General features: G+C 40.3%; 1 protein-coding gene across 1 annotated transcript in view; it reads left to right on the forward strand.

The window, feature by feature from the left end:
- Positions 1 to 861: 861 nt before the first annotated feature.
- Positions 862 to 13,719, forward strand: part of GFRA2 (GDNF family receptor alpha 2) — a 74,463-nt gene continuing 61,605 nt past the window's right edge. The window contains exon 1 of the mRNA XM_069767003.1: positions 862 to 1,097. Within this exon, the coding sequence (XP_069623104.1) occupies positions 1,040 to 1,097 (58 nt within the window). The 5' untranslated portion in view covers positions 862 to 1,039. The remainder of the gene's footprint in view (positions 1,098 to 13,719) is intronic.

Genomic DNA, 13,719 nt, shown 5'->3' on the forward strand with positions numbered 1-13,719 from the left:
AGGTGTCATCTTTAACTTGAACCCTTTTAGATATCATTTCATCTTCAACTTGCTTAACTAGTCACAATAACAGTATTTTTGACCAAGGGTGCCCAAACGTTTACATGTCGCTGTATGTATACCGGATTTCATCCAATCTCCCTATAGGGTCCATCCCATATCCTTCCTATAATCGCCAGCAGCTCTGTTAGCCCCCTTCTATCTCTGTAAGCCGATACCTCACCTACATCTTTCCTCATCCTTCTACTTATATTTCCAATGTAGCAGAGCTGAGTTTGTTAGTAGATTCTTACACTTGGTGAAGATAATCCTAGGCAGGAGCAATCGTTGTGTGGTGATATATTCACCTCTGCTACATCTGAGGTCGTCTCTCTCCGTAGATGTAGCAGAGCTGAGTTTGTCATCACACATACGTAAATCTTTTATGAGTGGAGAAGACGATCGTTAACGGTTGTGGAGACTTCTTCCATCTCTTATATAACAGATTGGGGACTTCTTTACTGTCTTTACACTAGAAAAGTATCATGGCAGCAGATTGATTTCCGGTGTAATATTCATACATCTTGCAGTGTATGTGGCGTTATTGGCCATAGTGACCGGTATGGGAACATTAGTCGTATTTGGGGCTGGATTCCCAGATAAAAGTTTACAGTGATTGGGGACCAAAGACAAACTCATCTGTGAGCATCGCCGGCTCCTCTCAGCTACATCTGCCTCTGTCTGCGGACGCTCAGCCTCTTCGCCCCTTTATAGTCTCTTCCCTCTTGTCTCTCCGATCCTTCTCCTCCCTCCTCTCCAGTCATCAGCACCTCTTGGACGTCCTCCCCATCTCACACAAACTCTTCCCCTGTTCCTCTCCTTCTTTCAGGAGATAAATCCCTGCACTCAGCATCTCTCCTCTCCTGGATTTCCTGCCATCAGCTCTTTTACCCTGTAAAGGATGTCTGACACCGGATCCCGCACATAGAGGAGCACACGAGGGGCACTACAAGGACCAGGAGCACTGGGATATTAGGCTCCAGAGTAGGGGATCTGGTCCATGGGACGTCTGAAGATGCTGCTGGCCGCCCACCTCCCGCACAGCCTCCTCTTCTGGGGTGAGAGACACTGAACATCATGGCGAAAGTTTATCATGGGTGGTAGATAGAGCTGTGCTGGTACTGCAGGTGTGAACGACGGCTAAAGAATCTGTCTGTCTATTTATCTATCTATCTATCTATGTATCTATCTATGTATATCTTGTAATGGCTGTACTGTATCTATCTCTATCTAATCATCTACTATATCTATCTATTCTATGTTATCTGTCATTATAACATCTGTGTCCCTCTATCTTTACCGAAACATCACTTAGAATATCTATAGTCTATTTATCTATCATAATATCTATAGGAGAAGGAGGTCTGGGAGCTTCAAGGGGATCCACATGCAACACCAAATGGGTAGAGCCAAATCAGGAGGCAGGTGGGCACAGAAAACAGGAAAAGTAGAGAGGATAGCGGCACATCACTGATGAAAAAATGGAAAAAACTGCATTCCTATGACTAAGGGGGCTGCATGCACCTCAAACGCGTAGGGTTTTTCATGTTTTTAATATGGCTTGTTATGCCTGAATAAAGTTTTTTTTTTCAGTTTTTCATCAGTGGTGTGCCGCTATCCTCTCAATTTTTCCCAAAATATCTATACTGCACCTAATTATTTATTATATATTTCATCTATCTATCTATATATATCCATCTACTCTGTCATCTATCTATCAATTATCAATATCTATCTATCTATGTCATCTATTATCTATCGATTATATATCTATCTATTATCTATCTATCTATTATCTATTTATCTATGATCTATCTATCTATATTATCTATCTATTATCTATTTATCTAATTAAAGAAAATTTGGCAGTACTACCAAAAAAAAAGAGAAATCTGCCGAAACGTTGCTGCTAATGGATCAGTAAAGCCGAGGTTTTTCATTTTGATTTTTGGAGTGCTGCCTGTTTTTTTCTGATTATCTATCTATCTATCTATCTATCTATCTATCTATCTATCTATCTATCTATCTATCTATCTATCTATATATATCTCTATCTATCTATCTATCTATTATCTATCTATCTATATATCTTCTATCAATTATCTGTATCTCTCTCTATGTTGTTAGAACTTGTGTATGGCGTATATATACACGAGTGTTGCAGACCTTTAGATAAACCTCTTATATGTTGTGTATTATAGTGTGACCTTTGTATAATTATGATCATAGCCTGAGAGCCATTAGTGTCTGTATTTAGCCCGGGGTGGATGTATATAACTGGAGAGGGTGAGGGGCCTGTGAGGGAAATGTTCAGTATTTGATGCTAATATTATCTATAGTTTGGAGGCAATATAATATAATACACTCAGTCCTGTGTCCTGTCCGCCCGGGATGAGCAGATATTGTGCTCTCCAGACTGCTGGAGCAGAAGTCAGTGTGTGATGTATTATATACAGGGCAGTAGGTGTGTGCATATCCCGGTATATATATCTATATACTGTGTGTACAGTGTGCAGCCGCTTAATAATATCAAGCAACTTCTGCCAATTTATAACACTGATTACATCCCATGTAATAGAGGGTAAACTGGTAACTAATCAGTGACAAAATCTGTGCTAAATCTGCATGTAAAACAGCTGTTGATTTACTGCTGACTTCTATGTGTGGTCATACATCTATCTATCTATCTATCTATCTATCTATCTATCTATCTATCTATCTATTATCTATCTATTATCTATCTATCTATTATCTATCTATCTATCTATCTATCTATCTATCTATCTATCTATCTATCTATCTATCTATTATCTATTATCTATCTATCATCTATCTATCTATCTACCTATCTATCTATTATCTATCTATCTATCTATCTATTATCTATCTATCTATTATCTATCTACCTATCTATCTATCTATCTATCTATCTATCTATCTATCTATCTATCTATCTATTATCTATCTATCATCTATCTATCTATCTACCTATCTATCTATCTATCTACCTATCTATTATCTATCTATCTATCTATCTACCTATCTATTATCTATCTATCTATCTATCTATCTATCTATCTATCTATCTATTATCTATCTATTATCTATCTATCTATTATCTATCTATCTATCTATCTATCTATCTATTATCTATCTATCTATCTATCTATCTATCTATCTACCTATCTATTATCTATCTATCTATCTATCTATCTATCTATCTATTATCTATCTATCTATCTATCTATCTATCTATTATCTATCTATTATCTATCTATCTATCTATCTATCTATCTATTATCTATCTATCTATCTATTATCTATCTATTATCTATCTATCTATCTATCTATCTATCTATCTATCTATCTATTATCTATCTATCTATCTATTATCCATCTATCTATTATCTATCATCTATCTATCTATTATCTATCTATCTATCTATCTATCTATCTACCTATCTATCTATCTATCTATCTATTATCTATCTATTATCTATCTATCTATCTATCTATTATCTATCTATCTATATCTATCTATCTATCTATCTATCTATCTATCTATTATCTATCTACCTATCTATCTATTATCTATCTATCTATCTATCTATCTATCTATCTATCTATTATCTATCTATTATTTATCTTTTATCTATCTCGATCTATCTATTATCTATCTATCTATCTATCTATCTATCTATCTATCTATCTATCTATCTATCTATCTATCTATTATCTATCTATCTATTATCTATCTATTATCTATCTTTTAGCTATCTATCTATCTCGATCTATCTATTATCTATCATCTATCTATTATCTCTATCTATCTATCTATCTATCTATCTATTATCTATCTATCTATCTATCATCTATCTATCTATTATCTATCTATATATCTATTATCTATCTATCTATCTATCTATCTATCTATCTATCTATCTATCTATCTATCTATCTATCTATCTATCTATCATCTATCTATCTATTATCTATCTATCTATTATCTATCTATCTATCTATCTATCTATTATCTATCTATCTATTATCTATCTATCTATCTATCTATTATCTATCTATCTATCTATCTATCTATCTATCTATCTATCTATCTATTATCTATCTATTATCTATCTTTTAGCTATCTATCTATCTCGATCTATCTATTATCTATCATCTATCTATTATATCTATCTATCTATCTATCTATCTATCTATCTATCTATCTATCTATCTATCTATCTATCTATCTATCTATTATCTATCTATCATCTATCTATCTATTATCTATCTATATATCTATTATCTATCTATCTATCTATCTATCTATCTATCTATCTATCTATCTATCTATCTATCTATCTAATCTATCTATCTATCTATCATCTATATCTGTCCATACCAGTTTTCAGGATTTGAAGCTTGGATTGTCTGCAGCGTTACTGCTGACATCAATCATTCCTGAGCCAAAACTGAGATCTGATCTGCTCCATTCTAAGTCAATCAGATCTGTTGGGACACAAGTGTGATCAGAGCCTTGGGCAGATGTTAATCTGATGGAGATCTTGGTCCGGCTTCACACGTACGGACGGCGATGTACGGACCGGTCAGACAGTAATGAGGCTGTTGTGTTCGGGTCTGGAGACTTGCGGCCAGTTGATACCTCGCCGTCCTTCCCATACCATGAATGTCGGGTTTGGTGTTAGCGGGTCTGGTATTGTGAACAATTCCAAGAGGCTGCGATGAATGAGGGGAGGCAGCTGTACGGTGGGCTACGGGGAATCCCGCTCCCTTCCGATCTGTTATTGACAGTCCACCTTCGGTGTGACTAAACTTTCATTTTTTTTATAATTTTGTTTGGTTTGAAAAGTTCTGAAACTTTGCAAATCACTTTATTAGAGGATTTGTCTTTATACCTGTAAAGAATAACATATAAGTGACTGCCAATCCCCGGCTTTTACCCCCGGTCTATCGTCCTGCCTTCAGTTGCAGTGATATTCCCTTTAAATGCTTCGCAGTGTTGTATCCCCGGCCGAATTACGATTTTCCGCTTTATGACGTAATGTTGCATTTCCCCTGGTATCGTCCATTGGTGTAAGTTATTATGTATTCATCCCCACTAGAGTCCAGGGATCAATTATTCATCCCCTCGCTATGATCTGCCTGTTTTACGTCTTGTTATGAGCCGTCTACTGTATACTGTAATATCCTTTCTGTAGGTCTGCGGTGGATGTAATCTTTGCTCCTTGTGTAACGTCGGGTCTCTAGGTCCTTTCAGTATTTATTACTATCACGCTGCTCTATCACTGGTTGTGATTACAAATCCCTTCGCCTTGTATCATTGTGTCATTTTTTTTTTATCAATAATTATTTGCTTTTTAATGTCTTTATTTTTTAGTATCTAGTGCTTTGTTTTCCTGAGAGCTCCAGATCCTCTACATACACACAGAATTAAAAAAAAAATAACAATCTGGCTTCCTGAAGCAGCCACTAGGGGGAGCTATGCAGCATACACTGAACATTGGACTCAATAATCACACAGTATGTGAGAGCTCACTCTAGTGGTGGATGTAGGTAATCATTATGTTATCTTTAAAGGCTACATTTGACGTGGAAAAATTCCTTTTACATTTGTTAGTGGTTTCCTTTAGTTTAGATCCGATGATATGTAGTAATTTTCTGATTTTTCATGCGTGGGAGTGTCCCTCCAAGTAATACAGGCTGGATGTGAGGTCTGTGAATATCCAGGTTGCTGCTATTTATTTATTTTACTCAATTATATAGCTCGATTAATTCAACAGAGCGTTACATACTTCATAATCACTGTCTCCATTGGGGCTCACAATCTACATTCCCTATCAGTATGTCTGTGGAATGTGGGAGGAAACATGCAAACATGGGGAGAACATACAAACTCCTTGCAGATATTGTGAGATTTGAACCCAGGGCTGCAGTGATAACCACTGAGCCAACGTGCTGCCTACCTGATATCTTCATTAGCTCACATATCAGCACAGCTTTTATCCTGCACTTATTTATTCTTCATGTGCTTTCCTCCTTCTCTATAGCCTTTTTTCCTGCCTTCCCTGAGACTGTACATGCTTTCCCCTCTCTCCACACTGTGGAAATTTGCATACAAAGCCCTTTCTCTCCTTGCTGCTATTTCTTACAGAAGTGAAGCGAAGCAGAGGGAGCCTTTAACCCATTATCTACCAACGTCCTTTTTTTTGGAACGCCTAATCTTCAGCTTCTAGCAGCTATGATTTTATAATTTTTATAATTAGGTCCAATTTTTTTGTGTTGTGTTTGTAACATGAATGTTTTCAAAATAGGAAATCACGTCATTGTCATTTTTAATTGAATATTGGGACGCCCTTTTCTGAAAAATCCGTACTTGTAAACATTTTGCAAATTATGTTTCTGATTCATTAGGACCCAAATCATTAAAAATCTGTCAATAAAAAAAATGAAAATTGCTAATTTGGCAAGTAATGGGTTAAAATGTAAGTTAGTGCAGGAGATTTTGAGCTTTGTATCAGGCAAAGTACTGACTTCTGTAAAGATATATCAGCTAATGAAGGTACCCCCAGCAATGAAGTGTAAATTGTGTGGGAATCCAACAAAACTGAATCATTGCATGGTTCAAGGGGACTTACACATAGAATCTAGGCTTGTGCTTCCATTAGGCTGCAGTCTGCATAACTTATGAACTTTCCACTGGATTTATAGATGACGGTTAATAAATCATTATGGGTGCTATAGCAGAGCCAGGTGAGACAGGGTTATGCCCTAGCTCTGCATGTCTTGATGAGATGCACCTGACTAGCTTTTTACTAGAACCAGGTCCTGTGTTCACTTTGGGGTGCTGGATGGAGCAGAGACGAGTGTGCTGTTGGTGAATGAGCAGCCAAAATGTGAGCTGCAGCTAAGAGGGAGAAGTGCTGGGGTCTCTCTGTAAATGGAAACTGCGCGGTTCAGCTAGGAAAGCTGAGCAGTCTGTGTGTTGGAGCTGTAGAGTAACGTGCGGAAGCTGCAATCTGTTCAGTGTGAACTGTGCCCGGAGTTGAACACTTCTTTTTGGCGCTGGAAGATGCTGGAGCTCTGGCTGAAGGGGATATTGAGACTGATGGGATTGTGCCTTCTCTGTGTGTGTAGTTTGCTCCCGGAGAATGGACTGTAATCTGTTCGGGGAAGCCCGCACTGACATATATGTGCTCTGCTAAATGAACCAGAAGAGGCTGTTTTTCCGGTTTTGAATCCCTTGGAGTTCAATGAAAGCAATAAAACTGCACCTGTTAGGACCAAACCACATTGCCTGTGTGAACGCTACCAAATGTTCTCCCCTGGTTTCCCCCCTGTGGCCAAGTGGAGTTGAGTGGCGCAGCTGCTTGTGAATGCATCCTGCTGCTCCATTCTTTTTTTGGTGAGAATACACACCCATCCAGTATGTAAGAAGGTGTCCTGACTGTCCCCCAATGATGAAAATAAAGATCGGGCATGTCAGATTTCAACATGCCCGATCCTTTAATCCTCACGTTGATAGGCCACCTCTAAAGGTGTCTGGCTGCAACTTATACAGATCATCATTAGAACCGGTGGAGCATGCATGTATATGGGGTGGGGGACAGGAGCAATAGTTGTTGGCCTAGTTCAGTCGACAGGTATTAAAAGTGTACGGACAGCGTTAGAGAAAGCAGTGGCAATGGGATAAGTTGCACTACTAGGCAAAAACACCCGTATGCCCCATTCCAGTGCGGTCCTATTGTCCTGATTACCTCCTACCTTTAATTATTGACTGAGTCTCCCAAGTCCAGGAGAACTCCTATCTTTATAAATTCAGGGCTCCCTATTAGGATACTTAAAAATGATATTATAATACGGGAATATCAGCAAAATACAGACTGCTGCTACTGTCCCACTATACAGTAGTGTTAATATATGTCAGTTCACACTGACATACAGTGGGGAAAAAAAGTATTTAGTCAGTCACCAATTGTGCAAGTTCTCCCACTTAAAAAGATGAGAGCGGCCTGTAATTGGCATCATAGGTAGATCACAACTATGAGAGTCACAATGAGAAAACAAATCCAGAAAATCACCTTGTCTGATTTGGCAAGATTAATTTTGCAAATTATGGTGGAAAATAAGTATTGGTCACCTAAAAACATGCAAGATTTCTGGCTCTCACAGACCTGTAACTTCTTCTTTAAGAGGCTCCTCTGTCCTCCACTCATTACCACAAAAACACTAGGGCATGCCCTTATCATCTCCCGCCTTGACTACTGCAACCTCCTACTCTGTGGCCTCCCTTCTAGCACTCTGACACCAATCCATCCTACACGCTACTGCCCGACTAATCTACCTGTCTCCCCACTATTCCACAGCCTCTCCCCTATGCCAAGCCCTTCACTGGCTTCCTATCATCCAGAGACTCCAGTTCAAAACTCTTACTATGACATAAAAAAGCCATCCACAACCTGTCTCCTCCATACATCTGTGACATGGTCAAATTATGGTGGAAAAAAAGTTTTTGGCCATTAACAAAAGTTCATCTCAATATTTTGTTATATATCCTTTGTTGGCAATGACAGAGGTCAGACGTTTTCTGTAAGTCTTCACAAGGTTGGCACACACTGTTGGAGGTATGTTGGCCCATTCATCCAAGCAGATCTCCTCTAGAGCAGTGATGTTTTGGGCCTGTCGCTGGGAAACATAGACTTTCAACTCCCTCCAAAGGTTTTCTATGGGGTTGAGATCTGGAGACTGGCTAGGCCACTCCAGGACCTTCATATGCTTCTTACGAAGTCACTCCTTCATTGCCCTGGTGGTGTGCTCGGGATCAGTATCATGCTGAAAGAGCCATCCACATTTCGTCAGGGGGCGACAAAGACAGCGTGCTGAAACGCGCGTTGGGGTGGACGCCATCCAGGAGCTAATGCGCCACATTACTCTGTAAGTGATTACCTATCTTTGGTCTTATTACTGTACACAATTCTTGATGCTTTAACGGCACCTTATTTTACACCTCCATTCAGTACTGCTATTATGTTGCTCTAGTCACTTTATGACATACACAGTTTTTTATACCATGTCAATAGTATTTACTACACTGTTTTAATATAAAGATTTTTAGTATCACTTGGTATCTTAATTTTTTGATTTGTTCACAACATACTGTTCACTTTTCTTCGTTGTAATATATTTTTTTGCCATACTGCACTAAGCACTTTTTCTAATCGCCACCTGTGCATATTTATTTCTGAGTAATTGTATGTACATTATCTTTATCTATTTCTATATAATTTTACACAGTAGTGGTCCTTTTACATATCCCTGCATGTGCGTCCCTTTTAATATTTGTCTATTTTACCTACCATTGCTTATTGTCCAGTTATCTCTACCTGTATTTAATAAATAAAGTTTCTACTTTTGGACTATATGATGGTTTCTTTCTCCTCTTTTAGCCTTATGTTATTTTCCGATTGTCCACGTAGTCTCACTTTAGTCAGGCTGTTTGGTGGTAGGATCATTATTATTATTATTTTTACTCTATATATATATTTTATACTCACTGAATATTACGGATACCCTCACCAACATTTAGCAATTCCTTTGTTACATTTTCTTTTTGATACCTATTATTATTATTATACATTTTTATAGCGCCATTTATTCCATGGCGCTTTACATGTGAAAAAGGGGGCAAATATGGACAAATACAATAAACATGAGTAAAAAACAAGGCTTACGGGTACATAAGGAGGGAGGACCCTGCCCGCGAGGGCTCACAGTCTACAGGGGATGGGTGAGGATAAACTAGGAGAGGGTAGAGCTGGTTGTGCGGCGGGTCAGCAGGTTGAGGATCACTGCAGGCTGTAGGCTTGTTGGAAGAGATGAGTCTTCAGGTTCTTTTTAAGGTTTCCGTGGTAGGCGAAAGTCTGATGTGTTGGGGTAGAGAGTTCCAGAGTATGGGGGAAGCACGAGAGAAGTCTTGGATGTGATTGTGGGAAGAAGAGATGAGAGGGGAGTAGAGAAGGAGATCTTGGGAGGATCGGAGGTTGCGTGTAGGTAAGTACCAGGAGACCATGTCACAGATGTATGGAGGAGACTGGTTGTGGATGGCTTTGTATGTCATAGTAAAGGTTTTGAACTGGAGTCTCTGGACGATAGGAAGCCAGTGAAGGGCTTGGCATAGGGGAGAGTCTGGGGAATAGCGGGGAGACAGGTAGATTAGTCGGGCAGCAGAGTGTAGGATGGATTGGAGAGGTGTTAGAGTGCTAGAGGGGAGGCCAGAGAGTAGGAGGTTGCAGTAGTCAAGGCGGGAGATGATAAGGGCATGCCCTAGTGTTTTTGTGGTAATGAGTGGAGGACAGAGGAGCCTCTTAATGAAGAAGTTACAAGTCTGTGAGAGCCAGAAATCTTGCATGTTTTTAGGTGACAAAATACTTATTTTCCACTGTAATTTGCAAAGTAAATCTTGCCAAATCAGACAAGGTGATTTTCTGGATTTGTTTTCTCATTTTGACTCTCATAGTTGTGGTCTACCTATGATGTCAATTACAGGCCTCTCTCATCTTTGTAAGTGGGAGAACTTGTACAATTGGTGGCTGACTAAATACTTTTTCCCCCCACTGTAGATTATATCTCCTGTAACTAACGCGTTTCACAGACAGAATGGGGAATATGATTTCCCTGCAGCTTCCTCCCTCTATTATCAGAGACCCCTCTGCAGCTAAACTAAGCGATTCCCATAACACACATTCTTGGACAATTGCTGGTTGTCAGATTCCCTAATATATGAATCCTATAGATTGGATATGAACTCGCCGACTTGGATGCAGAGTATAAAATCCCGTACTAGAGCGATTGATATGTGATGCAATCAGTATGGCTGTAACCTTACTAATGGCTGTGACCCTCTGACTTATTATTTGTCTATGCAAAGCTGATAATGTGCCTAATGTAGGCACTAACTGAAGAACGCGGACAAAGAAAAGAGCTGTCTGCGACAACACGGCATAGACGTGATAATTCAAGCCCCGGACAGACACACAGAATACGCTCATTCACTGACATAATATATTGCAGGCTATCCAGGGACAACATGTGTCGTGTAGAGAGCGATTAGCGCAACTGCTAAGATCAGAAATATGGAGTTCTTGCTCTTAGATGTGACTAATGTTCTAAATTTTTCTATTGTAGCATATGGGTTTGCATAGCAAACTTGTATTTGAATTTTGCAGCGGGGAACCGAAATGCAATGTTGTAATGTAAAAAAACAAAACAAAAAAAATATCCTCCCAAACATGGTATTTTGACAGCTTTTCTATTTTTTTTCTAAAAATGTAAACTAAAGTGGGTGCAGTGTACCCCGCTGGAAAGTCACAGACCTTGAAAAAGCTTTATTTTCACACTGGCAGGCACAGAATTTGGTGGTTAAGGTCGCATTAGTTTGTACCAGCTTTATAGTTACAGTCTCTGATGAGGTACAGCACTTGCAGGTTACTCTCCCACAGACTCGTGAATAGCAGAACAGAACAGTAAAACAGCCGCTATACGTAGGGTAGCAACTGTTTAGCACAGCATATACCGCCTAGGCACAAAGCTTTCATGGCTCTCATGGTGAGGTGTATTCACTAAGTCGTAGGTCTGGAGGAGTTGCATGGACCAGAGATGTTGATGTAGCAGAGAACAGCCGAGCTAGGTGTGCTGGACAGCATCTGGAGCAATGTGGAATAGCAGATCTGGTTGGGCTGGATGGCTCTCAAGGTATTGAAATAGCAGAGGTGAGTATGATAGCAACATGGTCATGGAACAATGCAGCTGGGTGTGATGTGTGGTATTTTAGCTGTGGAAAAGCAGAGCTGAGTGGACAGGCACCTTGGCACAGCAGAGCCAAGTATGCAGACATACTCCTTGGGAAAGTAGAGCTAAATATGAGGATAGACAATCGGAAAAGCAATGCTAAGTATACTGACAGGCACCTTGGAATAGCAGATTTAAGTAAACGAATGGCTAGATTAGAATAGCATGGATAGATGAAGCAAAGCCCAGCTGAACAGCGAAGTTGAGTTTGTCAGGAGACTCACTTTCTCACTTTGAGATATATGCAGCAGAGTCGAGGTGTAAAGCTGGATTTGTAATGTGACACACAATAGAGCAAGTAGAAAAGCCAAATGCTTTGGTAGTGACTAGGATGTCAAGTTGTCAACTACCGGAATACTCAGGTGGCATATTCCCACCTGAGTCAGCCAATAAGGCTGTATCTTATAATATCAGAAGTGCAGGCTGGGTTACGATGGTAACCGATGTACACTGGAGCAGAGGGAGATGGCCGCCGGAGAAGGAGGCTGCAGAGCCTGATCTCTGGAGTTAGCTGTCACGCAACGTTAAGGAAAGGCTAAGTGCAACACAATGGGATAAGGGAAAGGGAACCAAACACTAGGGCAGGGGGAGACCCCTAGACAGATCTAACGTCACCATGTCTGCCCTATCGTCCCTTTATAGGTTCCGCACCTGTCGCCGAGCAGGATACCTAATCCCTGCCTGACCCTGGTGATAATCCCTGCTCCAGAAGGACAGGATGAGCACTAGTCAATCCCCACTACTGCTAAAGACAGCTGGGATACACAAAACAATGGAACACTTAGCTTGAGTAGACTCAGAGCGAAACACCAACATCATCCAAACTCCAAAGAAGACACTAGCCGACTGCTGCAGCTCCAAGTCTCAACAGTGAAGTGCAAATAAAAGATATCGCAGCAAGTTAGGAGTTATAAACACCCAGATCCAGGTGTGACCATAAGAGCAGGGGGAGGTGGCCACTGGGTTCTAGTGTCACAAGGACCGGGCAGAAGTCTCCAAAGCAAACTGCTGAGACCCTCTGCAGCCAGACGTAGTGCAACGGTCTGCAGCCTCTGACACATCCGTGACATTAGCACACGTAACAAATGCATACACTTTAAATGGAATCTATCATTAGGATTTACCCAACTAAAGACTTTAGTCTGCTGTGTGTATCCTATAAGTGTGTCCTAGAAGTGTGAAGATTAATGTAGAATTAAAACCAGAATTGAACCAGAAGGGAACTGAAGGTAACTGGACACAGTCACTGTAAACAATGTTTCACTTTCACCCCTATAATCCTTCACTTTCTGCAAACTCCCCTAATCCCTACTTCTAGTAAGGAACTGTTCATCTCCTCTACAATCCTCCCCATCCATCTCACCTCCTCCTCAGAACTGTTCCTCAACATACAATCCTCTGTCTCCAAACACAGACAGCCACCTCATGTCCTCTCCTGCTCCCACCTGCTAACACTTTCTCTGCTCCTTCTTACTGCTGGTGATATCTCTCCAAATCCTGGTCCTCCTCACCACATCCCCACAGTCAGTTCTACCTCCCATCCATGCTCTATCACAAACTTCCGTAACCTCTCTAACCTTATACCCATTTGCCCAGACCCCACTTCCCCAGTCCCACTAACAGGAGCTCTGTGGAACGCTCACTCTGTCTGCAACAAGCTTTTCTACATCCACGATCTTTTTGTTAGTACCAAACTTTCCTTCCTCACCATCACCGAAACCTGGCTCACCCCTTCTGACACAGCCTCTCCTGCTGCACTTTCGAATGGCGGCTTCCACCGTTCTCACACACCCCGCCCCAGCAGCAAGCATGGTG

This window comes from Ranitomeya imitator, chromosome 4, assembly GCF_032444005.1.
Source record: "Ranitomeya imitator isolate aRanImi1 chromosome 4, aRanImi1.pri, whole genome shotgun sequence".
Taxonomy (NCBI): Eukaryota; Metazoa; Chordata; class Amphibia; order Anura; family Dendrobatidae; genus Ranitomeya; species Ranitomeya imitator.